Source organism: Pristiophorus japonicus, chromosome 4, assembly GCF_044704955.1.
Source record: "Pristiophorus japonicus isolate sPriJap1 chromosome 4, sPriJap1.hap1, whole genome shotgun sequence".
Taxonomy (NCBI): Eukaryota; Metazoa; Chordata; class Chondrichthyes; family Pristiophoridae; genus Pristiophorus; species Pristiophorus japonicus.
In genome coordinates, this window is record NC_091980.1 from 12183840 (window position 1) to 12207806 (window position 23967).

Sequence of the window (23967 nt, forward strand, 5' to 3'; positions counted from 1 at the left end):
CTTCATGGCTTTGGAACTTGCGTTGGAAAATCCTTTCGAAATGTTTCTTGTTGAAGTGGAGATATTAGACGTAAATGATAATGTGCCGGCATTCCCGACCGCTAGATTGTTATTGCAGGTCGCAGAGTCAGTTGCACCAGGAGCGCGCTTCTCTCTCAAGAGCGCGCATGATCCGGACGTTGGTACAAACACTATCAGCACTTACGAGATTAGTTCAAATGAGCACTTCGACCTCAAAATGCACACAAGAAACGATTGTAGCAAAATCGCTGAATTGTTCTTGGAGAAGGCATTGGACCGCGAACAACAATCATCCTTTACGATGGAGTTGACAGCTGTTGATGGCGGGACCCTGCAGAGATCTGGCACAGCTCAGAGAATCGTCACTGTCGCGGACATTAATGATAAGCGCCTGCATTCGATCACGAAATATACAAGACAAATGTGTTAGAAAACACATCCAAAGGAAGTTTGGTAATGGAACTGCACGCAGCTGATTTAGACGAAGATGCCAACGCTGAATTCAAATATTCCTTTAGTAATTACGCCTCACAAAGCGAGCGAGATTTGTTCAATTTGGACGCGGAAAGTGGAGAGATTAGAGTTAAATGTTTACTGGATTTTGAAAAATCAGACGTTTACGAGCTGGTGCTACAGGCTGTGGACAGCGCTTCAAACGCGGGATATTCCAACGTTTTGGTTACAATAGTGGATGTGAATGATAATGCCCCCGAGATAAAGCTGACCTTAGTAATCAAAATGGTCCCCGAGGATCCGGCACCAGGTACTTTGATCGCTGTATTCAGTATCACTGATGGAGATTCTGGTGAGAACGGGCAGATTCGATGTCATATTCCAATGAATGTACCATTCAAACTTCAAAGCACAGTGATGAATAACTACATGATTGTAACCACTGACATACTGGATCGAGAATCCACTGCACTTTACAACTTACCAATTTCAGCATGGGATGCTGGTTTGCCCGCTCTGTCTAATAACAAAACTATAGCCTCTGAACAGCCTCCATTGCAAGTATATCTGTCCTTAAATACGGAGACCAAAACTGCACGCAGTACTCTAGGTGTGGCCTCACTAATATCCTGTATAGTTGTGGCAGGACTTATCTGCTTATATACTCTATTCCCCTTGCAATAAAGGCCAACATTCCATTTTCCATGCAGGTTACTTGCTTTACCTGAATACTAATGTTTTGTGTTTCAAGCACAATTACCCCAAGTTCTTCTGTTCTGAAGCACTTTGCAATTTTTCTCCATTTAAATTAAAATTTGCTTTTCTATATTTTCTGCCAAAGTGATAACCTCACATTTTACCACGTTATACTCCATCTGTCATTTTTTTCCCACTTGAATAGCCTGTCTATATCCCTTTGCAAATTTTATGTGTGCTCCTCACAATATGCTTAGTATCATCAGCAAACTTGGTTACATTACAATCGGTTTCCTCGTTCAAGTCACTAATAGAGATTGTAAATAGTTGACGCCCCATTACCGTTCCCTGCAGCATCCCACTGGTTACTGTTTGCCAAACGGAAAATGACCCGTTTATCCTGACTCCCTTTTTTCTGTTACTTTTCCAAACCTCTATCCAAGCTAATATATTACCACGAAGCCCGTGAACGCTTATCTTGTGTAGTAACCTTTTATGTGGCAACTTATCGAATTAATTCTGGAAATCCAAAAATTCACCACATCCACTTGATCCCCCTTATCGACCCTGTTCATTACATCCTCAAAGAAATCTAGCAAATTTGTAAAATATGATTTCCCCTTCATAAAAACATGCTGACTGTGCTTGATTGAATTTTGATTTTCCAAATGTCCTGCCACTGCTTCCTTATTAATGGACTCCAGCATTTTCACAGCAGCAGATGTAAATCTAACCGGTCTATTATTTGCTGCTTTCTGTCTGCCTCCTATTTTAAATAAGGGTGTTACATTTGCGGTTTTCCAAGCTGCTGGGATCGTCCCAGAATCCAGGGAATTTTGGTAGATTACGACCAATGCATCCACTATCACCTCAGCCACTTCTTTTAGGACCGTAGAATGCAAGCCATCAGGTCCAGGGTGATTGTCCGCCATTAGACAGATTATTTTGCCAATATTTCTTCTTCACTGATAGTTATTCCTCCCTCCCTATTGCACCTTGATTATCCATTATTGCGATGTTTTTACTGTATTCTACTGTGGAGACCGATACAAAATATTTGTTCAAATTCACTGCCATTTCCCTGTTCCCCATTATTAATTCCCCAATCTCATCCTCTAGGGGACGAACATTTACTTTAGCCGATCTTTTCCTTTTCATATACCTGTAGAAACTCTAACTAGCTGTTTTCATATTTTGTGCTATTTTATTTTCATAATCTAACTTCCCGTCCCTTTTTTTAGTCGTTCTTTGCTGGCTTTTAAAATATTCCCAATTGCCAGGCCTTCCACTAGACTTGGCCACATTGTATGCCCTTGTTTTCAATTTTTTATCATCCCTTATTTCATTAGTTTGCCAAGGATGGTTATCCTCCTCTAGCAGCTTTTCCTTCTCATTGGGATATATTTTTGTTGAGAGTTAATGAAATATCTCCTTAAATGTCAGTCACTTCCCATCAACCATCCCAATCTTTAATCTATTTTCCCAGTCCATTTAGCGAACTCTGCGTTCATACCATTGTAGTCTGCTTTATTTAAGCTTAGGTCACGGCTTTGCAATCCAACTTTCTCACCCTGCAAATGAATTTGAAATTCAACCACGGTATAGTCACTCATTCCTAGAGGATCTTTTACTGAAAGATTGTTTATTAATTCTGTCTCATTAACCAGTACCAAATCTAAAATAGCCTGCTTCCTGCTTAGTTCTGCAAAGTACTGTTCATGGAAACTATTCTACATACACTCTATGAATTCTTCTTAAAAGCTACCCTGGCTAATTTGCTTTGTCCAATCTATATGAAGTATAAAATCGCCCATGATTATTGCTGTTCCTTTTTTACAAGCATCCATTATTTCTTCATTTATACTCCATCCAACATTGTAGCTAATGTTAGGGGGCCGATAGATTATGCCCATAAGAGACTTTTTCCCCCTATTTTCCTTACCTCCACCCCAACTGATTCAACATCTTGATCTTCTGATCCAATATCGTTTCTCATTAATGCTCTGATCTCATCGTTTATTCACAGTGCAACCACGCATCCTTTTCCTTTCGGTCTGTCTTTCCAAAGTAATGTTCATGTTTAGACAGGTTAGATGCAGGAAGAATGTTCCCAATGTTGGGGAAGTCCAGAACCAGGGGTCATTGTCTGAGGATAAGGGGTAAGCCATTTAGGACCGAGATGAGGAGAAACTTCTTCACCCAGAGAGTGGTGAACCTGTGGAATTCTCTACCACAGAAAGTAGTTGAGGCCAATTCACTAAATATATTCAAAAGGGAGTTAGATGAAGTCCTTACTACTCGGGGGATCAAGGGTTATGGCGAGAAAGCAGGAAGGGGGTACTGAAGTTTCATGTTCAGCCATGAACTCATTGAATGGAAGTGCAGGCTAGAAGGGCTGAATGGCCTGCTCCTGCACCTATTTTCTATGTTTCTATGTTTCTATGTTTCATCAAAAGTTTCTTTTAATGCCAAATATTGAACTCTTAAATTTCAACAATTTGCATTCTTAGACAGATTTTTGTAAACATTTGGAAGTGTCTTAGTGAGTGGTTATCAATGGTGAGGCAAAGCAGTACAGCCCCCTCCCCCCACCCCCCATAATCTCTGCAATAGTAATAAGTGTGAAAGTAATGGCTTGAGCATTATGCTGCTGGTGTGACTGGTGACAATCTGGATACATTGTGGCCACCCAGTTGCACAGCTTCAAAAGAAATAAATCTGACAATGGTGAGACCAACCCTGGCCTCCCGGGCTGCAATGTGCTCATGTGCCGATGCCCTCTGTGCTGTGCAGCATCAGTTCATGCGCAGATGGTCGGTGTTGTTGTTGGTGCTGCTAGTGTGGCTGCTGCTGGTGTTGGGGCTGATCGTGGAGGGATTCTGAGGACCCAGGTGAGAGAATATAAAGTTAAACATGCTGATGGAATAGATGGCAGCTGAAGGAAAGAGGACAAAGCGATCTGCCCATGGTGAGAGCAGTAATGAGGTCAGACTGGATGGAGACTTGTGTAAAGACTGGCAGCATCCTGAATCTGTTGTGGAAATGCATTGAGTAACAGCTTCTGGCTGATGAAGAGCTTCTTGCGTGGACGCCATGGGTGAGCTTTCAAATGCAAAGTTTAAGCTGAAAATCATTCTTAAGTGTTTGTAAACAAACCTCTAATTACATTTATTGGATTGCCCACCACTGCCTCTCGGGTCTGCTAAGTGCTGACATGCTCGACATCAAGGTGCATGGGAACCAGTTCCTGACCCGCTCTCAAAAATATCAAATTTCACACCCAACCAACCATGAGTCCTGTCCGCGGACACCCTGGAATATTCCACCCATTTTCTTCAGTTCGCACCACCAACTCGATTATTCAGCCATCCACGTCCTCACTCTGTGGACTCTGTTTGAAGCAGAACGAGACCATTCGTAAACTTTGCATCATATTTGGACCTGAGATCAGCTTTCGGCAACAACAACAACAACTTTCATATACATTGCAACTTTTACATAGTAAAATGACCCAAGATGCTTCACTGGATCGCTATTGGGCACAATTTTGGCTTCTGTTACCAGTCTAGTGATCTGGAAGCCTGGAATAATGATACTGGATGAATGAGTTCAAATCGCACCATGGCAGCAGGGGAATAAAAATTTAATTAAACAAATCTGAAATAAAAATCTAATATCAGTAATAGTGATCATGAAACTACCAGAATGTCCTAAATACCCATCTGGTTCAGCAATGTTCTTCAGGGAAAGAAATCTGCCATTCATAGCTGGTCTGGCCGATACGTTGCGCCCAAACCACAGCAATGTGGTTGATTCTTAGTTGCCCTCTGAAATGTCCTAAAATGCCACTCAGTAATATTCAAGAATGTAGGTAACCGCTATCATCTAGAAGACAAATAGAGATGGGCAATAAATGCAGGTCTTAGTAGCAACATTCATATCCCACGAATGATTTCTTATATATTGACAATGTACCACAAAAGGCAATAATGGGACAGGTGACCAAATGCTTGATAAAAGAGATATGGTCTAAGGAGCGTCTTAAAGAAGGAGAGAGAGGTACAGAGATTTAGGGGGGAATTCTACAGCGTAGAGTCTAGAGCCAGGACCAATAACCTCTCGGTGCAGGGGGGGCGGGGGTGCTCGTGATGTTGGCGAGGGTTAAAAATAGCTTGATAGGGGGATGGGAACCAGAGAATACTTCCAGTAGGGAGGAAATTAAAGCTGGAATTGGAAAGCAAGAATCTAGAAATTGAATTTGAAGGACAGAGGAAACAATGGCTAGAAAGTAGCCAACAAAAAGGTCTGGTTGTAGTAAATGGTATATTCTAAAATGCAAGGATTATAGTGAATAAGGCAGATGAGCTGAGAGCACAGGAAGACATTTGGGAGTATGATATTATAACTAATGCAGAGGCATGGCAAACAGAGGGGCAGGTATGGCAGCTTAACATTCCTGGTCACTGGATTTTCATACGGGTTAGAGAGGGGGCATGGGTAAAAAGGGAGCATGACGTCATGGTATTGATTCAGGAAACTATTACAGCTGTGAGGAGGAATGATATGTTAGAGGGATCATCAAACAAGACTATATCGGTTGAACTTAAAACAAAAAAGGGGCGATTACACTGCTAGGCGTATACAATAGACCCTCAAACCATGAGAGGTAAATAGAGGAGTAAATTTGTAGGCAGATTTCTGAGAAGTGCACAAACTATAGCACAGCAATAGTAGGGGATTTAAGCTATCCTAATCCCGAGGACAAAATTGGTGTGAAGGGTATTGAGCGTGAGGTATTCGTAAAATGCATGCAAGAGAATAATTTTAGCCAGTATGTATGTAGCAAGCCCAACAGGAGAGAGGCTGGTTCTGGATTTAGTTTTAGGGAAGGAAGCCGGGCAGCTGGAAGAGATATCAGTGGGAGAGGATTTATGTGCTAGTGACCATAATTCAGGAATAGAAATATAGAAAATAGGTGCAGGAGCAGGCCATTCAGCCCTTCTAGCCTGCACCGCCATTCAATGAGTTCATAGCTGAACATGAAACTTCAGTACCCCCTTCCTGCTTTCTCGCCATACCCCTTGCTCCCCCGAGTAGTAAGGACTTCATCTAACTCCCTTTTGAATATATTTAGTGAATTGGCCTCAACTACTTTCTGTGGTAGAGAATTCCACAGGTTCACCACTCTCTGGGTGAAGAGGTTTCTCCTCATCTCGGTCCTAAATGGCTTACCCCTTATCCTTAGACTGTGACCCCTGGTTCTGGACTTCCCCAACATTGGGTACATTCATCCTGCATCTAACCTGTCTAAACCCGTCAGAATTTTAAACGTTTCTATGAGGTCCCCTCTCATTCTTCTGAACTCCAGTGAATACAAGACCAGTTGATACAGTCTTTCTTGATAGGTCAGTCCCACCATCCCGGGAATCAGTCTGGTGAATCTTCGCTTCACTCCTTCAATAGCAAGAATGTTCTTCCTCAAGTTAGGAGAACAAAACTGCACACAATACTCCAGGTGTGAACTCACCAAGGCCCTGTACAACTGTAGCACCACGTCCCTGCCCCTGCACTCAAATTCCATCGCTATGAAGGCCAACATGCCATTTGCTTTCTTAACCGCCTGCTGTACCTGCATGCCAACCTTCAATGACTGATGTACCATGACACCCAGATCTCGTTGCATCTTCCCTTTTCCTAATCTGTCACCATTCAGATAATAGTCTGTCTCTCTGTTTTTACCACCAAAGTGGATAACCTCACATTTAGCCACATTATACTTCATCTGCCATTCATTTGCCCACTCACCTAACCTATCCAAGTCACTCTGCAGCCTCATAGCATCCTCCTCGCAGCTCACACTGCCACCCAACTTAGTGTCATCCGCAAATTTGGAGATACTACATTTAATCCCCTCGTCTGAATCATTAATGTAAATGTAAACAGCTGGGGCCCCAGCAGAGAACCTTGCGGTACCCCACTAGTCACTGCCTGCCGTTCTGAAAAGTACCCATTTACTCCTACGCTTTGCTTCCTGTCTGACAACCAGTTCTCAATCCACGTCAGCACAGTACCCCCAATCCCATGTGCTTTAACTTTGCACATTAATCTCTTGTGTGGGACCTTGTCGAAAGCCTTCTGAAAGTCCAAATATACCACATCAACTGGTTCTCCTTTGTCCACTTTACTGGAAACATCCTCAAAAAATTCCAGAAGATTTGTCAAGCATGATTTCCCTTTCACACATCCATGATGACTTGGACCTATCATGTCACCATTTTCCAAATGCGCTGCTATGATATCCTTAATAATTGATTCCATCATTTCACCCACTGGTGAGGTCAGGCTGACCAGTCTATAATTCCCTGTTTTCTCTCTCCCTCCTTTTTTAAAAAGTGGGGTTACATTGGCTACCCTCCACTCCACAGGAACTGATCCAGAGTCAATGGAATGTTGGAAAATGACTGTCAATGCTTCCGCTATTTCCAATGCCACCTCCTTAAGTACTCTGGGATGCAGTCCAACAGGCTCTGGGGATTTATCGGCCTTCTGTCCCATTAATTTCCCCAACAAAATTTCCCGACTAATAAAGATTTCCCTCAGTTCCTCCTCCTTACTAGACCCTCTGACCCCTTTTATATCCGGAAGGTTGTTTGTATCCTCCTTAGTGAATACAGAACCAAAGTACTTGTTCAATTGGTCCGCCATTTCTTTGTTCCCCGTTATGACTTCCCCTGATTCTGACTGCAGGGGACCTACGTTTGTCTTTACTAACCTTTTTCTCTTTACATACCTATAGAAACTTTTGCAATCCGCCTTAATGTTCTCTGCAAGTTTCTTCTCGTACTCCATTTTCCCTGCCCTAATCAAACCCTTTGTCCTCCTCTGCTGAGTTCTAAATTTCTCACAGTCCCCGGGTTCGCTGCTATTTCTGGCCAATTTTTATGCCACTTCCTTGGCTTTAATACTATCCCTGATTTCCCTAGATAGCCACGGTTGAGCCACCTTCCCTTTTTTATTTTTACGCCAGACAGGAATGTACAATTGTTGTAATTCATCCATGCGGTCTCTAAATGTCTGCCATTGCCCATCCACAGTCAACCCCTTAAGTATCATTCGCCAATCTATCCTAGCCAATTCACGCCTCATACCTTCAAAATTACCCTTCTTTATGTTCTGGACCATGGTCTCTGAATTAACTGTTTCATTCTCCATCCTAATGCAGAATTCCACCATATTATGGTCACTCTTCCCCAAGGGGCCTCGCACAATGAGATTGCTAATTAATCCCTCTCATTACACAACACCACGTCTAAGATGGCCTCCCCCCTAGTTGGTTCCTCGACATATTGGTCTAGAAAACCATCCCTTATGCACTCCAGGAAATCCTCCTCCAGCGTATTGCTTCCAGTTTGGCTAGCCCAATCTGTGTGCATATTAAAGTCACCCATTATAACTGCTGCCCCTTTATTGCATGCACCCCTAGATTTAATGTAGCTGCGGAAATGGAAAAGGATAGACCAGGAATAAATGTTCTAAATTGGGGAAAAGCCAACTTTGCTAAGCTGAGAGGTGATTTAGCCTTGGAGGACTGAAAACAGCTACCTTAATGTGAATCAATGTCAGAACAGTGGCAGGCATTCAAGGAGGAGATCCAGAGCGTTCAGGCCAAATATGTACCTTTAAAGAAAAAGGGTGGGACCAACAAATTTAGAGCCCCCTGGATGTCTATGGATATACAGGGTAGGGTAGGTTAAAGGAAAAAAGGGCAGCTTATTGCAGATACCGTGGGCTAAATACTGCAGAATCTCTAGAGGAGTAAAGAAAGTCCATGGGTGAAATTAAAGGGATATTAGGAAGTAAAAGATAGAGCATGAAGAATTCTTGGCAAGTAAAATCAAGCAAAACTCAAAGATGTTTTATGAATATATTAAGAGGAAGAGGATAACTAAATTAAGAGTAGGAGCTATTATAGACCATGAGGGCAATCTTTGTCTGGAGGCATCTGTTTTCAAAAAGAGAGGGACGATGCAGACACTGCTATCGAGGAGGAGTGTGAAAAATAGATTAAATAAGCAGAGCGATAGAGGAGGTATTAAAGGATTTAGCATCTTCGAAAGTGGTGACGTCCACAGGCCCGGATGAACTGTATCGCAGACTGTTAAGCGAAGCAAAAGAGGAAATAGCAGAGGCTTTAACCATCATTTTCCAATCCACTCTGTCTTCAGGTGTGGTGCCGGACTGCTAATGTGTAAGAACCTTTTTTTAAGATGTTTCATAAGGGAGAAAGGGATAGACCGAGTAATTACAGGCCAGTCAGCCTTACCTCAGTGGTGTGTAAATTATTGGAAAAAATCTTGAAGGTCAGAATAAATCTACATTTGCAAAGACACGGATTAATCAGAGGGAAGGTCGAGTCTGACAAACTTCATTGAATTTTTCGAAGAGATAACCAAGAGGGTCGATGAGGTAGTGTATATGGATTTTAGCATAGAACTTGATAATGTGCCACATGGCAGACTTGTCACCAAAGTAAAAGCCCATGCGATCCAGGGCAAAGTGGCAAGCTGGATGCAAAATTGGCTCAGAGGCACGAAAAAAAAGTGTCGTTGATGGGTGTTTTTGTGAATGGAAGGATATTTCCTGTGGGATTCTGCACAGCTCAGTATTAGGATGCTTGCGTTTTCTGGTATACATCAATGACCAAGACTTATTTATCGGGGGAATGATTAAGAAGTTTGCAGATGATACTAAAATCGGCTGTGTGGTTGGTAATGATGAAGAAAGCTGCGGACTGCAGGAAGATATGCAGTAATAAGTAAGGTGGACAGAACAGAGGCAATTGGAATTCATTTTATAAGTGTAAGGTAATGCATTTGGGGAGAGCTAACAAGGAAAAGGAATAGACGTTAAATTCTGCCTGTAGGTCCTCATCCCTCTTTTACGTATGTTGGTAGTCCGGATATGGACCATGACCTCTAGCTGTATACATTCGCCCCATCCCCCAACCCGCCCCACCCCCCCCCCCCCACCCGAGAATGCCCTGCGACTGCACTGTGATAAACTTGTCCCTGGCACCAGGAAGGCACAATATCCTTCTGGAGTCAAGACGACGGCTGCAAAATTGCCTTTATGTTCCCCTAACTATATAATCCCGTATCACGACAGCTGTTTTACTCTTTGTCCCTCCCCCACCCAACCTGTGCAGCTGCTCCAGCAGTGGTGCCTTAGACTTGGCTCTGACTGCACTCCCGAGAGACACCATCGCACTCACCGGTGCTCAGTCGAGAATATCAGTTTGAAAGCGAGATGTACTCATGGGGGATCTTCTGCACTTCCTGTCCGACATTCTTCCTCCATCTGGTTTTCATCTACTTCGCATTTACCTGCACGCTTTTAAGCTGCAAGGTGACCACCTCATGAAACGTGCTCTCTCAGCCTCATAGATGCACCGTATTGACTCCAGCCACCGCTCAAGCTCTGAAATGCAGGGTACAGATCCAGATGTACTGCAGGACGTTGCATTTTTTCTCCCTTTAAATTATAATTTGCTTTTTTATTTTACTGCCAAAGTGGATAACCTCACATGTTCCGACATTATACTACATAGAAACATAGAACTATAGAAAATAGTTGCAGAAGCAGGCCATTCAGCCCTTCCACCCTGCACCACCATTCAATATGATCATGGTTGATCATGCAATTTCAGTACCCCATTCCTGCTTTCTCTCCAAACCCCTTGATCCGTTTAGCTGTAAGGATCACATCTAACTTCCTTTTGAATATATCTAACGAACTGGCCTCAACAACTTTTGAGGTAGAGAATCCCACAGGTTCATAATTCTCTGAGTGAATAAGTTTCTCCTCATCTCGGTCCTAAATGGCTTACCCCTTATCCGTATACTGTGACCCCTGGTTCTGGACTTCCCCAACATCGGGAACATTCTTCCTGCATCCAACCTGTCCAAGCCCGTCAGCATTTTAAATGTTTCTATGACATCCCCTCTCATTCTTCTAAATTCCAGTGATTATAAGCCGAGTCGATCTAGTCTTTCATCATATGTCAGTCCTACCATCCCGGGAATGAGTCTGGTGAACTTTCGCTGCACTCCCTCAATAGCAAGTATGTCCTTTCTCAGATTAGGAGACCAAAACTGTACATTATATTCAATATCTGGCCTCACCAAGGCCCTGAACAACTGTAGTGAGACATCCCTGCTCCTATCCTCAAATCCTCTCGCTAAGAAGGCCAACATGTCATTTGCCTACTTCACCGCCTGTTGTAACTGCATGCCAACTTTCAATAACGGATGTACCATGACACACAGGTGTCGGTGCACCTCCCCTTTTCCTAATCTGTCGCCATTCAGATACTATATTGCCTTCCTGTTTTTGCACACTCACTTGGCCTGTCTATATCTCTTTGTAGATTTTTTGTGTCCACCTCACAATTTGCTTTTCTACCCTTCTTTTTTTATCATCAGGACACTTAACTACATTACACTGGATGACTTCATCCAAGTCAAAAATATAAATTGTAAAAATTTTAGGCCCCAGCACCGATCTTTGCGGCAGCCTACCAGTTACTGTTAGGCAACCAAAAAATGATCCATTTATTAACTATAATGCAAAGAACATTCTGAAAACGATTTGTGTTTGTTTCTGTTCCATCAATCAGATCAATGATGCGACACCTGATATTTGTTTTACCCTTTTTATCCAGTTTAACAATCAAGACCTACAGATCCAAACTCATCATGGGCGGCGCGTACAAAGTTAATTCTGTAGGCAACTCCAAAGGTATGCTTTACGGCCAACAATGCAATCAGGTACACTTGGACTTCTCATGCAAGGCCCTGATTTTTAGACTGCCTGAGAAGCTATGGCGAACTATTGTGAATTAAATACGAACGAAATGCTTGAAATCCCTTAAATTAAGTTTATCTTGGACGCATCTCCTGGCACTTAACTCAAGATCATTGATTGCTCTCGAAGGTCAGGATTAGTGAATGATCCGGGGAGAAATGAATGACAAGTTTAGCTATTAAATGTCTGGAACAATACAACATTTTGGTATTCGGGCTTGTTATTTGCCTTACAAGGAAATAATCGCATTCAACGCTTGATAAAAGGCAACTGAGTGGAATAGTAATTTAATCAAAATCCAATACTATCTGTTATAGCAAAAATTTAATATTGACACCAATAATGTATTCTCCTTTGCTGTATTGACATTTCTGGTGTACCCCACTCAGTCCCTACTTCCCGTATTTTGTAATCTGTGATACACCGTTGAAGACATCATTTGGAGGCACAGGGCAAGCTTCCACATTTTTGTTTATTACTCATTCATGAGATGTGTGCGTTTCTGGGAAGGCCAACATTTATTGACCATCGTACTTGCCATTGGGTACTTGGTGAGCCACCTTCTTGAACTGCTGCAGTCCATGTGGCGATTGTTCTCCTGCAGTGCTGTTAGGGAGGGAGTTCCAGGATTTTGAACCAGCGATGGTGAAGTAACGGCGATTCATTGACAAATCAGAATGGAGTGTGACTTGGAGAGGAACGTGGAGGTGATGGTGGTCAAATTTGCCTGCTGCCCTTGTCCTTCAAGGTGGCCAAAGAAGCATCGGTGAGTTGCTGCAGTGCATCTTGTATTTGGTATCCACTACAGCCATGGTACATCGGTGATGGAGGGAGTGAAAGTTTAAAGTGGTGCAAAGGACGTCAATCAACAGGGCTGCTTTGCCCTGGATGGATTTGAGCTTCTTGAGTGTTGTTGGAGGTGCACTCATCCAGGCAACAGAAGAATATTTCATCACACAATGAATTGTGCCTTGTAGATAGTGGAAAGACTTTGGTGAGTCAAGAGGTGAGACAATCGCTGCTGACTATCCAGTCTCTGACCTGCTCTTGTTACCACAATATTTATGTGACTGGTCCAGTTATGTTTCTGGTCAATGGGAACGCGCAGGTTTTTGATGGTGGGGGATTCAGTGATGATAATGGTGAATATCAAGGGGCGGTGGCTCGTCTGATGTACGCTGATCAGAGCATATTCACCTATCCACTCGTCCATCGATTTGAAAGATGATCACATTCTTTCCATTTCTGAACTGATATTAAAAACTAGTTGTTCATCGAACCTGGGCCGAGAAAAATATAAACAAATCCGAATATCTGCCGCCATAGACTTTCTTTTCATGTCTTATTCCAAAATTGTAACCATTACGTTTCTATCGACATTGAAAAAATTCTGAGAATTCTCTTTGTAGCTGACAACATATCAATTGAAATTGGTTGCTGTGCATGTTGAAGGAATTGAGTTGCTACTTCTGTGAGCTATAAAAATAATACTCTCCCACCTGCTCCATCTGTCCTGCCACTATGACTCACTTTGTGTTCCAGTGCAGCAAATAGAAAATGGTATCAGAGACATTTAAACATTATTTGTAACTGTTAGTATTTGGCCTGTTTCCGAATGGTCCTCTTCCAAGGTTATGGAAACTACACTCTTTTTGCTTTCTAAATGACATCATTCTTTATTATAAGATTCATATCTGTGTTCCTTTTAATCTTAATTTGCTGATTTACCTTTCACCCGGAAAGATTTAGTATTTTAAGACTTTTTTGCTAATTTTAGCTTTTCAAAGCTTGATTTTGTTTACTGCACCGTATTTGTATATTGCTCCGATTATTATTCCCAATGTCACCATAGCTTTGATTAATAACTCTTATATATTAGCATGTTTTAACACAAATAAAACTATCATTATCATTGTGTGGTTTGACGAATAGAATATTTGCACACAATACAGACCAACTTTCTCCACTAACTTGAGTTGGCCATGCAGAATGTTAACAACAGACACAAGATACAAGACATGAAGATCTACAGATCACTGCTAAAGTGCACTATTCATGTTAGAACAGATGCCAGTGCCAGCTGTGTCTCAATGCGTAGCATCGTCGCCTCTGATTGAATAGGTTGTGGTTTCATAGTCCCACTCCAGAGATTTGAGAACATAAATCTAGGCTGACTCTCCAGTGCAGTGCCTAGAGAGGGCTGGTCTTTCGGAGGTGCCGTCTTTCAGATGAGACGTTAAACTGAGGCCGCCTCTTTCCCCTCAGTTGGATATAAAATACTCCATGGCCTTATTTCTAAAATGAACAGTGGAGTTCTCTACAGTGCCCTGGACCAATATTTATCCCTCAGTCGACAGTCGACATCACTAAAAGAGATTATCTGGTCATTATCACATTGCTGTTTGCAGGAGCTTGCTATGTGCAAATTGGTTGCCACGCTCCCTACAACTGTGACTAGACTTAAAAGAGTACGTTATTGGCTGTCAAGCGCCTTGATCTGCCTGGTGGTCGTAGAAGCCGTTGTACAAATGCAAGTCTTTCAAGTTTTTCGATAAGATATCCCTGATTAAAGATAATCCCTCTATTCTTAAAAGCAAGGTGAGGCAAGGTCACTACGTTTCTATTTCTGTTGTATTCTTTATGGAAGCAACATTGAAGTGAAATATTCTTTCACCAAAAAGATACAGCTGAGTTCTCCAAAAAACAAAATCATACATATTCTTTCAGGCAAATGTAGCTGTATCTTTTTTTCGCTCTCGAGATGTAAGTGATATTGACAGAATTGCCTCATTGCCCATCATTCCGTGCCCTTATGTTCCCACAATAGCGTTAGTTAGGAAAATCAGGATTTTGACGCAACGGTGATGAAGCAATGGTGATTTTATGTCCAAAACATGATTGTGTTTAATGTGGAAGTAAATCTGTTTGCAATGATGTAACCATGACACTTCTACGTTTGTTCCCCTCAGTAGTGGAGATCGTGAGAATGTGATCTGCTGCACTGTACCCTGTAAATAACATACATTGCTTTTGTATTACGCCGATCCAATAAAAAAGGATGCTGTTGAAGAGGGCTGCTCTGTCCTGAAAGGTGAGAGATGTCTTGAATATTTTGTTGCTGCAATCATCCAAGCAATTGATTAATATTTTCCTCATTGCACTTGAGCTTTTCAATGGACCAAGCGGTGACCCATGCAATGCACAGTACTCATCCCCTGCTACATTGTTTATCTGACTGTTGCAGTTAAATTTCAGTGCAGTCTCGAGTCTCATGATGTTCCTTTGGAGGACTTGGCAATATCGAAGAAAAGTGAGCTGATGAGGATATTTTCTACTTGAGATGTGCATTGCCTAGTACACAGATGGTGTGAATGTTACCGACAACTTGTTAGCTCAAGCCCAGCTGTTATCCAAAGACCTGCTTCATTATCCGAGCAGTAATGAAAGGATTCGTACAGTGAAATCATCAAGAAATAGGCTCGCCCCGTGCTTATAAGGAAGTGACGGTTATTGATGAAACAACTGCACAAGTTTGCGCTGAAGTCGTTGTATTAAGGAATTCCGACAATCATGTCCTGGGGCTTCAGTCATTGACTGCTAAAAAATAGGACCGTGTTCCTATGCTTCAGGAATAACTCCAGCCAGTGCAAGGTTTCCCCATTTACGTCAGTTTTATTGCTTCTCCTTTGAATACTTCTCGGTGAAATGCCACCTTTATTTCGAGAATGCTACTTTCGTATTATTTCAAATTTAACCCTTGCATTCATGCCCGGATGAAGACTGTGATGAGGTCTAAATCCAAGAGGTTTTGCCATGAGCTGTACCGAAAGAACGGGAGCATATTATTGATGAAGAAGTCTTGCATCAAGACAGTGAATTTATTCCATATTGAGTAACACATGTTTTTATCATTTAAATAATTTCCTTGAATGTCGGGGAAAATAGCAGCATTTTTCAATGGATATTTGCATCATATCATGCGAATGGAACGATTTCCTGTGTACAATATGCAAAATATCTTGCGCAAAATGCACGCATATTTTGTGTGGTGCGTGTTTGGCTGTTGTATACAATTTATGCGTTTATTATAATTATTGTAAGTTATAAGATGTGGATTCATTACAATGAAATTCGTATGATAGCTGCATTTTCAGTGTGTACGAATAATCTATAAGTTTGTGGCAGGTAATTTGTTTAAAGTCTTGCTTTAATATAACATCAGTGTAGTTATAGGCTGAGACTCTTTGTGTCGCTGTCTACCAATAAGGAAATGAAATACGGCTGGTGATCAACCAACCAGCCCCCATCAGTCGGGGAATGAAACAAAAGGATTGCTGGTCGTTATATTCGTGTACCGAGCTAGCTCGTCAGAAGGTCTCCACGATTTTCCAGTCTACTGCCAACGTGTATTATTAAATTTGGTTTTAATACATTTTCGCGCATAAAAGGATTTATGAGAGGCGAATGGTTCAACCCTGGAAAAGAAATGTCACATTCAGCAAGGCTGTTGCTGCTGAGAAAGCGAGCGATACCGTCCATGTTTCTTCTTTGTGCCTGGAACCTGGTTTCCGGGCACATTCGCTACTCGATACCGGAAGAACTGAAACACGGTGCTTTCGTGGGACGCATTGCGAAGGATTTGGGATTACCTTTGGAGGAATTATTAATTCGCAAATTCAGGATTGTTTCAGAATCACCAAAGCATTATTTGGACGCAACTAGCAAGAGCGGTCTTTTAATTGTACGTGAAAGAATAGACAGGGAGCAATTGTGTGCTCAGAGCGTTAAATGCGTCCTAACATTAGAAGTCGTCATTGAAAATCCGGTGGAACAGTATCGTGTTGATGTTGATATTGAGGATATAAATGATAACTCTCCGAGTTTCCCGCACGGCGAAACCCGTTTGGAAATTGCCGAATCAACGATACCTGGAACGCGCTTTTTGCTAGAGAACGCGCACGACCCTGACGTCGGAACCAATTCCATACGGGAGTACAAACTCAGTCCGAATGAAAAATTCTCGTTAGATGTGCAGCATCGCGGAGAATGGCAATTAGTTCATTTGGTCCTGGAAAAGTCTCTCGACAGAGAAGAAGATTCGTCACACCAGTTACTACTAAGAGCTATTGACGGTGGTACGCCGCAGCAGTCAGGTATTACAGAAATAACCATCACTGTACTGGATAGCAATGACAATGCGCCCGTTTTCCAACAGACTCTGTACACTGTTATTTTAAAGGAAGATGCTCCGCCAGGAGCTATGGTCATTCAGCTTAATGCCACTGATTTAGATTACGGGTCAAACAGTGAAATACTTTATTCCTTTAATAGCTACAATAAGGCGTGGCTTCGTGAAGTTTTTAGCATTGATCCTAAATCCGGAGCAATCAGCATAAAAGGGATATTGGATTTCGAAAAAGCGAGTGTTTACGAGATTAATGTAGAAGCGAAGGACAGCGGGTATCCCTCATATACTGCACACTGTACGGTTCGGGTGAATATCACGGATGTGAATGATAACGCACCTGCATTGACTCTCAATTCAGTTTCAAGCAAAATCTCTGAGGATGCTCAGATTGGGACGTTGATAGCGTTGATCAGTGTAACTGATCGAGATAGCCATGAAAATGAACAAACAGATTGTCAGATTTATCCTAACCTTCCTTTTGAGCTGAAATCTTCAATTAGGAATTCGTACAGGCTAGTCACAAAAGAACTTCTCGACCGGGAAAGTACTGCTGAATATGATATATCTGTTATGTGCTCGGACCGGGGGTCTCCACCGTTGTCCAGCAACAAAACCATCGTCGTGCATCTTACGGACATAAATGATAATGCGCCAATCTTTCTGCGATCTTCATATATCATCTACGCAATGGAAAATAAACCGCCTGGCAGTTCTATTGGGTCAGTGATAGCTTTGGATCCTGACGAGGACCAAAACTCGCAGCTTTCTTACGATATTCTGGAGAGCCTGATTGAAGGTCTGCCAGTAACGTCATATGTCTCTATGAACTCGGAAAATGGTATCATCTTTTCGCAACGCTCATTTGACTACGAACAAATTAAACGTTTTACGGTCCAAATTCAGGCTCGAGATGCGGGATTTCCACCACTGTCCAGTAACGTTACTGTAAATGTGATTATCCTCGATCAGAATGACAACGCCCCGGTAATAATATCAACCAGACCAGCGAATCGAAACACGATAAAGGTGCCTCGGTCTGCGGATCCAGGCTACTTAGTTACCAAGCTGACTGCATCGGATGCTGATTCTGGTCAGAACGCGCGGATTTCCTATCAGCTTATGCAAGCCACGGATCGCAGTTTGTTTAGCGTTTCACATAGTTCTGGAGAAGTCCGAACCATTCGCCGACTTAAAGACCACCACGTAACCGTACAAAGGCTGGTAATCCAGGTAAAAGATAACGGCCATCCAGCCCTTTCTGTCACGGCCACTGTCACGGTCACAATAAGTGAACAGAGCGCAGAAATTAACCACGATTCTGTGGAAACCCGTAGGGATGTAAACTATTCTTCAAATTTAGCCTTTTATATTATCATTGCACTGGCAGTAATATCTTTCATTCTCCTACTTGTTATAATTGCCCTTGTTATCGCAATTTGTCCAAGTGACAGAAGCTCTACTTATGACCCGACTTGTTTTGCAAGCAGTTGTTGCTGCAAGAGCTCGTTGAACGCTACCGAACGTTCACAACATTCGAATGTCAATCTTCAGGTTGTGCCGGATTCCAAGTTAATTACAAATGTCCTCGAAGTTCGAGGCAACGGATCCCTTTCGGATTCATACCGGTATAACGTCCGATCAGCACCAGAACCAAGTAAAATGGAATTCATGTTTCTCGCATCGTCCAATGCATCAACGCCAGGAACTATTAGGAAAATAACCAGAACGTATGTGTCAGAACAGTGTTCAAAGCCAACCAACATCTGGAATGGTATATCCAGTGAGGTGAGCCAACACATGCATTTTATGACACAGAACATACGGAAATTGGATGGCAGGACGGCTGACCCCTTAAAAAATAATAAGTTATCTTTCAGCTGCTCATCCAGTGCATATTCAGTATTATCTGTTCCGATTCATGTTTCCAACATTATACAACTTGTTCTTGAACCAAACGTGCAGTAAGTCCTGTTTTACGATGTCAATACACCGGTTTTATAAGTATTTTAACTTCATGAAATCCAGCAACATTGACTAGGCATTGCTCAATCTCCTAATCGCTCATTGAACTAGAAATATAGAAACATAGAAAATAGGTGCAGCAGTAGGCCATTCAGCCATTCGAGCCTGCACCACCATTCAATTAGATCATGGCTGATCATTCACCTCAGTAACCTTTCCTGCTCTTTCTCCATACCCGTTGATCCCTTTAGCCGTAAGGGCCATATCTTGCTCCCTCTGGAATATATCCAACGTATTGGCATCAACAACTCTCTGCGGTAGGGAATTCCACTGGTTAAAAACTCTCTGAGTGAAGACGTTTCTCCTCATCTCTGTCCTAAATGGCTTACCCCTTATCCGTGGACTATGTCCCCTGGTCATGGACTTCCCCAACATCGGGAACATTCTTGGTGCGTCTAACCTATCCAGTCCCGTCAGAATTTTATATTTTTCTATGAGATCCCCTCTCATCCTTCTAACCTCCATTGAATACAGGCCCAGTCGATCCAGTCTCTCCTCGGATGTCAGTCCAGCCATCCCAGGAATCAGTCTAGTGAACCTTCGTTGCTCTCCCTCAATAGCAAGAACGTCTTTCCTCAGATTAGGCCATCAAAACTGAACACAATATTCCAGGTAAGACCTCACTCAGGCCCTGTACAATTGCAGTAAGACCTCCCTGCTCGTATACTCAAATCCCCTAGTTAGGAAGGCCAACATACCACTTGCCTTCTTCACCACCTGCTGTACCGGCATGCCAACTTTGAATGGCTGATTTACTATGACTCCCAGGTCTCGTTGCACCTCCTTTATTCCTAATCTGCTACCATTCAAATAATATTCTGCCTTCGTGATTTTGCCAGCAAAGTGGATAACCTCACATTTATGCATGTTATATTGCATCTGCCATGCGTTTGCCCACTCAACTAACCAGTCCAAGTCACCTGCAGCCTTTTAGCGTCCTCCTCACAGCTCACACCGCCAACCAGCTTAGTGTCATCTGCAAACTTGGAGATATTATACTCAATTCCCTCATCCAAATTATTAATGTACATTGTAAATAGCTGGGGTCCCAGCACTGAGCTTTGCGGCACCCCACTAGTCACTGCCTGCCATTCTGAAAAGGACCCGTTTATCCCAACTCTCTGCTTCCTGCCTGCCAACCAGTCCTCTGTCCACATCAGTACATTACCCCAATACGATGTGCATTAATTTTGCACACCAATCTCTTGTATGGGACCTTGTCAAAAGCCTTTTAAAAGTCTAAATACACCACATCCACTGGTTTTCCCTTGTCCACTCTACCAGTTACATCCTCAACAAATTCTAGAAGATTTGTCAAGCCGGATTTCCTTTTCATAAATCCATGCTGAATTAGACCGATCCTGTCACTGCTTTCCAAATGTGCTCCAATTTCATCTTTAATAATTGATTCCAACATTTTCCCCACCATTGATGTCAGGTTAACCGTTATATAATTACCCGCTTTCTCTCTCCCTCCCTTCTTAATAAGTGATATTACATTAGCTACCCTCCAGTCCATAGGAACCGATACAGATTTAATAAACTGTTGGAAAATGATCACCAATGCAGCCACTATTTCTAGGGCTACTTCCTTAAGTATTCTGGGATGCAGACTATCAGGCCCCGGGGATGTATCGGCCTTCAATCCCATCAATTTCCCTAACACATTTTCCCGCCTAATAAGGATTTCCTTCAGTTCCTCCTTCCCACTAGACCCTCGGTCCCCTAGTATTTCCGGAAGGTTATTCATGTCATCCTTCGTGAAGACAGAACCAAAGTATTTGGGTAAATGGTCCGCCATTTCTTTGTTCCTCATTATTAATTCACCTGAATCTGACTGCAAAGGACCTACGTTTGTTTTCACTAATCTTTTTCTCTTCACATATCTATAGAAGCTTTGAAGTCAGTTTTATGTTGCCAGCACAATTCCTTTCATTCTCTATTTTCCCCTTTCCTACTTAAACACTTTGTCCTCCTTTGCTGTATCACAAAATTCTCCTAATACTCGGGTTTGCTGCTTTTTCTGGCCAATTTATATGCCTCTTCCTTGTCTTTAACACTATCCTTAATTCCCTAGGCTAGGATGACAATTATGAATGGGGGGAAAACTTGGATAGTACATCGTAAATTAGATATAAAGTTTAAATGTCTCACTTCACTAATACTTTAGAGTTTCTGGACAAGTAATTTTAGCGCATTTTATCTGGCAATGTTATAAAATGCACCAAAATTTCAAATTCCAATAAGAACATAAGAAATCGTAGCAGGAGTAGGCTATTTGGCCTCTCGAAGCTGCTCCGCCAGTAACAAGGAAATGAAGAGAGAAAAGCAGTCTTACAGTGGATGCCAGTAATTGGTACCGAGAAATGTTAATCTAAAAATCGTTGTGACTCTTATTTTTGTTTGAATACTCTCGTCTTCGGAAAAGATAAGTTTGGACTGTAACTTTTTCTTTGTAGAAATGGTCTTTTTCTTCCTTCAGTGGTCATGGAAAACATTTTTCTGCTGATTGGGTAAGCGCCAATGTAACGTATCTGGCTGTAACGAATGACCTTTAACGGAGTTTTAATGTATTGCATCACGGCTTTGATCCAGCTGTAATTGAAGTTCAGATCACTTCTAATACGCTCATCTTGTAAACGATTCTTTAGCTTCAAACAGATGGGTTAGAAGCGAGGGTGTCAGACTTCACGTGAGAAGACAGTGGACCGAGGATTGCTAGAAATCGTATAGCACCTCACCAGGCAGCTCGCAAGAGGGAAGTTTTCAATTTCGTGCCGCCTCCCTCACCAGCATGTGGAATGGGTCCAACAATTTGATAAAATACCCTGAAATAGAACCTTTTTTGCTCCAGTTTTAAACCAGTAAAAATGGTCCAATGGGAACCAAATTCTACCCGAGAAAATTAGGACAAGATATGGGGCTGGGAAGAGCTATTAAGCCGAATGCTACCATTGTGCTTGGACTGACAGTCAAAAAGCGCAGTCTAAAAAGTAAGAAAAACACACTTTACAAGGCCTATGGTGAAAAATATGGAAACATATTCGGAACAACGCTTTAAGAAAAGGATGGTGAAAGAATCAACCGGCTACAACACAAATTCCTCTAAAAAAAAATGTTAAAGGCATGAAAATGTCCATCAACATAATAAGGCCAGAAGTGAGTATAGAGTTAGAAGCATAACTCAACTGTTGGACCTACTTTTTGCTTTATAACAATTATGAAACTAGTAACATATTACCTACCTTAACAGACCTTCCAACAACATTTAATATATTTCATAACATTCCCATATTTCAAACCATTTAAAATCAATACATTTTCTGGAACAGGTTTTATATACCTGACGATAAAAGTTAATCGACAAAAGGTGCTTATTACCTTTCTGGAATTTTGAAGAATTTTCCACAGAAATAGTTGGCAAAGGGGTAACTTTAAATGCTGGGGTTTTTAAAGCATGGTTTTTCATGAAAAATGGAGACAAGCAAATAAAAGCTAGTTATTTTGCTAATCAGAAGTTGCTTCTTGTACAGCGTACACAACATGCAACTCGATAGATTGTATGGTATTCAAAAAAATCGTTTTTCAAAATTTTGTTTGAAAACACTTGATCTTCGTTGATCTGCAAGAGTTTTTCAACAATGTGAAAGGTTTTTAAAAAATCAGAACACAAAAATAAAAACGGCAGGCAACAAATGCTCCCTTTGTATTATAAGAACTGTAAACTTCAGAGATTAAGGTTATAACCTGGGAATTTAGAAAATATTTGCAGGGGATATTCTGGTTAAGGTGACCTACTGTATAGTATAACATCAGCTACTCGTTATGCTCATATCTAAGGGTAAGACTAGTTGTATTTATTTCAGTGTTAACACAGTCATAATTATTAGCTATACTGTTCAATAAGGTAGCGTTTAATTTAAATCAAGCTTGACCTCATGTAGCCTACCTTTGGGGAGATTGAAGAATTTAGATCAAATGATTCTATATATGGAATATGTCTAACGGGGTAGGTATATCATTGCTCTTTATTGGACCCAAATATTCTGCAAAGGGCTGTAGACAGTCTAACTGAGTAGACAAACATTTGGCAGATGGAGTATAATGTGTTGAAAGTGTGAGGTTATCCACTTTGGCAGGAAAAATCAAAAAGCAAATTATTGTTTAAATAGAGAGAAATTACAAAATGCTGTAGTACAGAGGGACCTGGGGGACATTGTGCCTGAAATGCAAAAAGTTACTGTACAGGTACAGCAATGAAGAAGGAAGTCTAATGGAATGCTAGCTTTTATTACAACGGGGATGAAGTATAAAAGCAGCGAAATCCTGCTACAACTGTACAGGGTATTTCTGAGGCCATACCTGGAGTATTGCATACAGTTTTGTTCTCCTTATCTAAAGAGCGATATACTTGCATTGGAGATATTTCAGAGGAGGTTCACTCGGTTGATTCCTTAGATGAAGGGGTTGATTTTTGAAGAAGGTTTGAGCAGGTTGGGTCTATACTCAGTGGAGTTTAGAAGAGTGAGAGGTGATCTTATTGAAACATATAAGATACTGAGGGGGATAGGCAAGGACAAGCACAAAGAATGTTTCCCATCGTGGGGGAATCTAGAACAAGGGGGCATCGTTACCGAATAATGGTTGCTTAATTAGAACTGAGATGAGGAGGAATTTCTTCTCTCATAGTGTCATAAATCTGTGAAATTTTCTTCCGCAAAGAG

At 41.8% G+C, this 23967-nt stretch overlaps 1 protein-coding gene across 1 annotated transcript in view; it reads left to right on the forward strand.

The window, feature by feature from the left end:
• Positions 1-477: 477 nt before the first annotated feature.
• Positions 478-23967, forward strand: part of LOC139261964 (protocadherin gamma-B5-like) — a 28606-nt gene continuing 5116 nt past the window's right edge. The window contains exons 1-5 of the mRNA XM_070877125.1: positions 478-1035; positions 9803-9978; positions 11891-11967; positions 15278-15343; positions 16482-19006. Coding sequence (XP_070733226.1) covers positions 478-1035; positions 9803-9978; positions 11891-11967; positions 15278-15343; positions 16482-19006 — 3402 coding nt within the window. The remainder of the gene's footprint in view (positions 1036-9802; positions 9979-11890; positions 11968-15277; positions 15344-16481; positions 19007-23967) is intronic.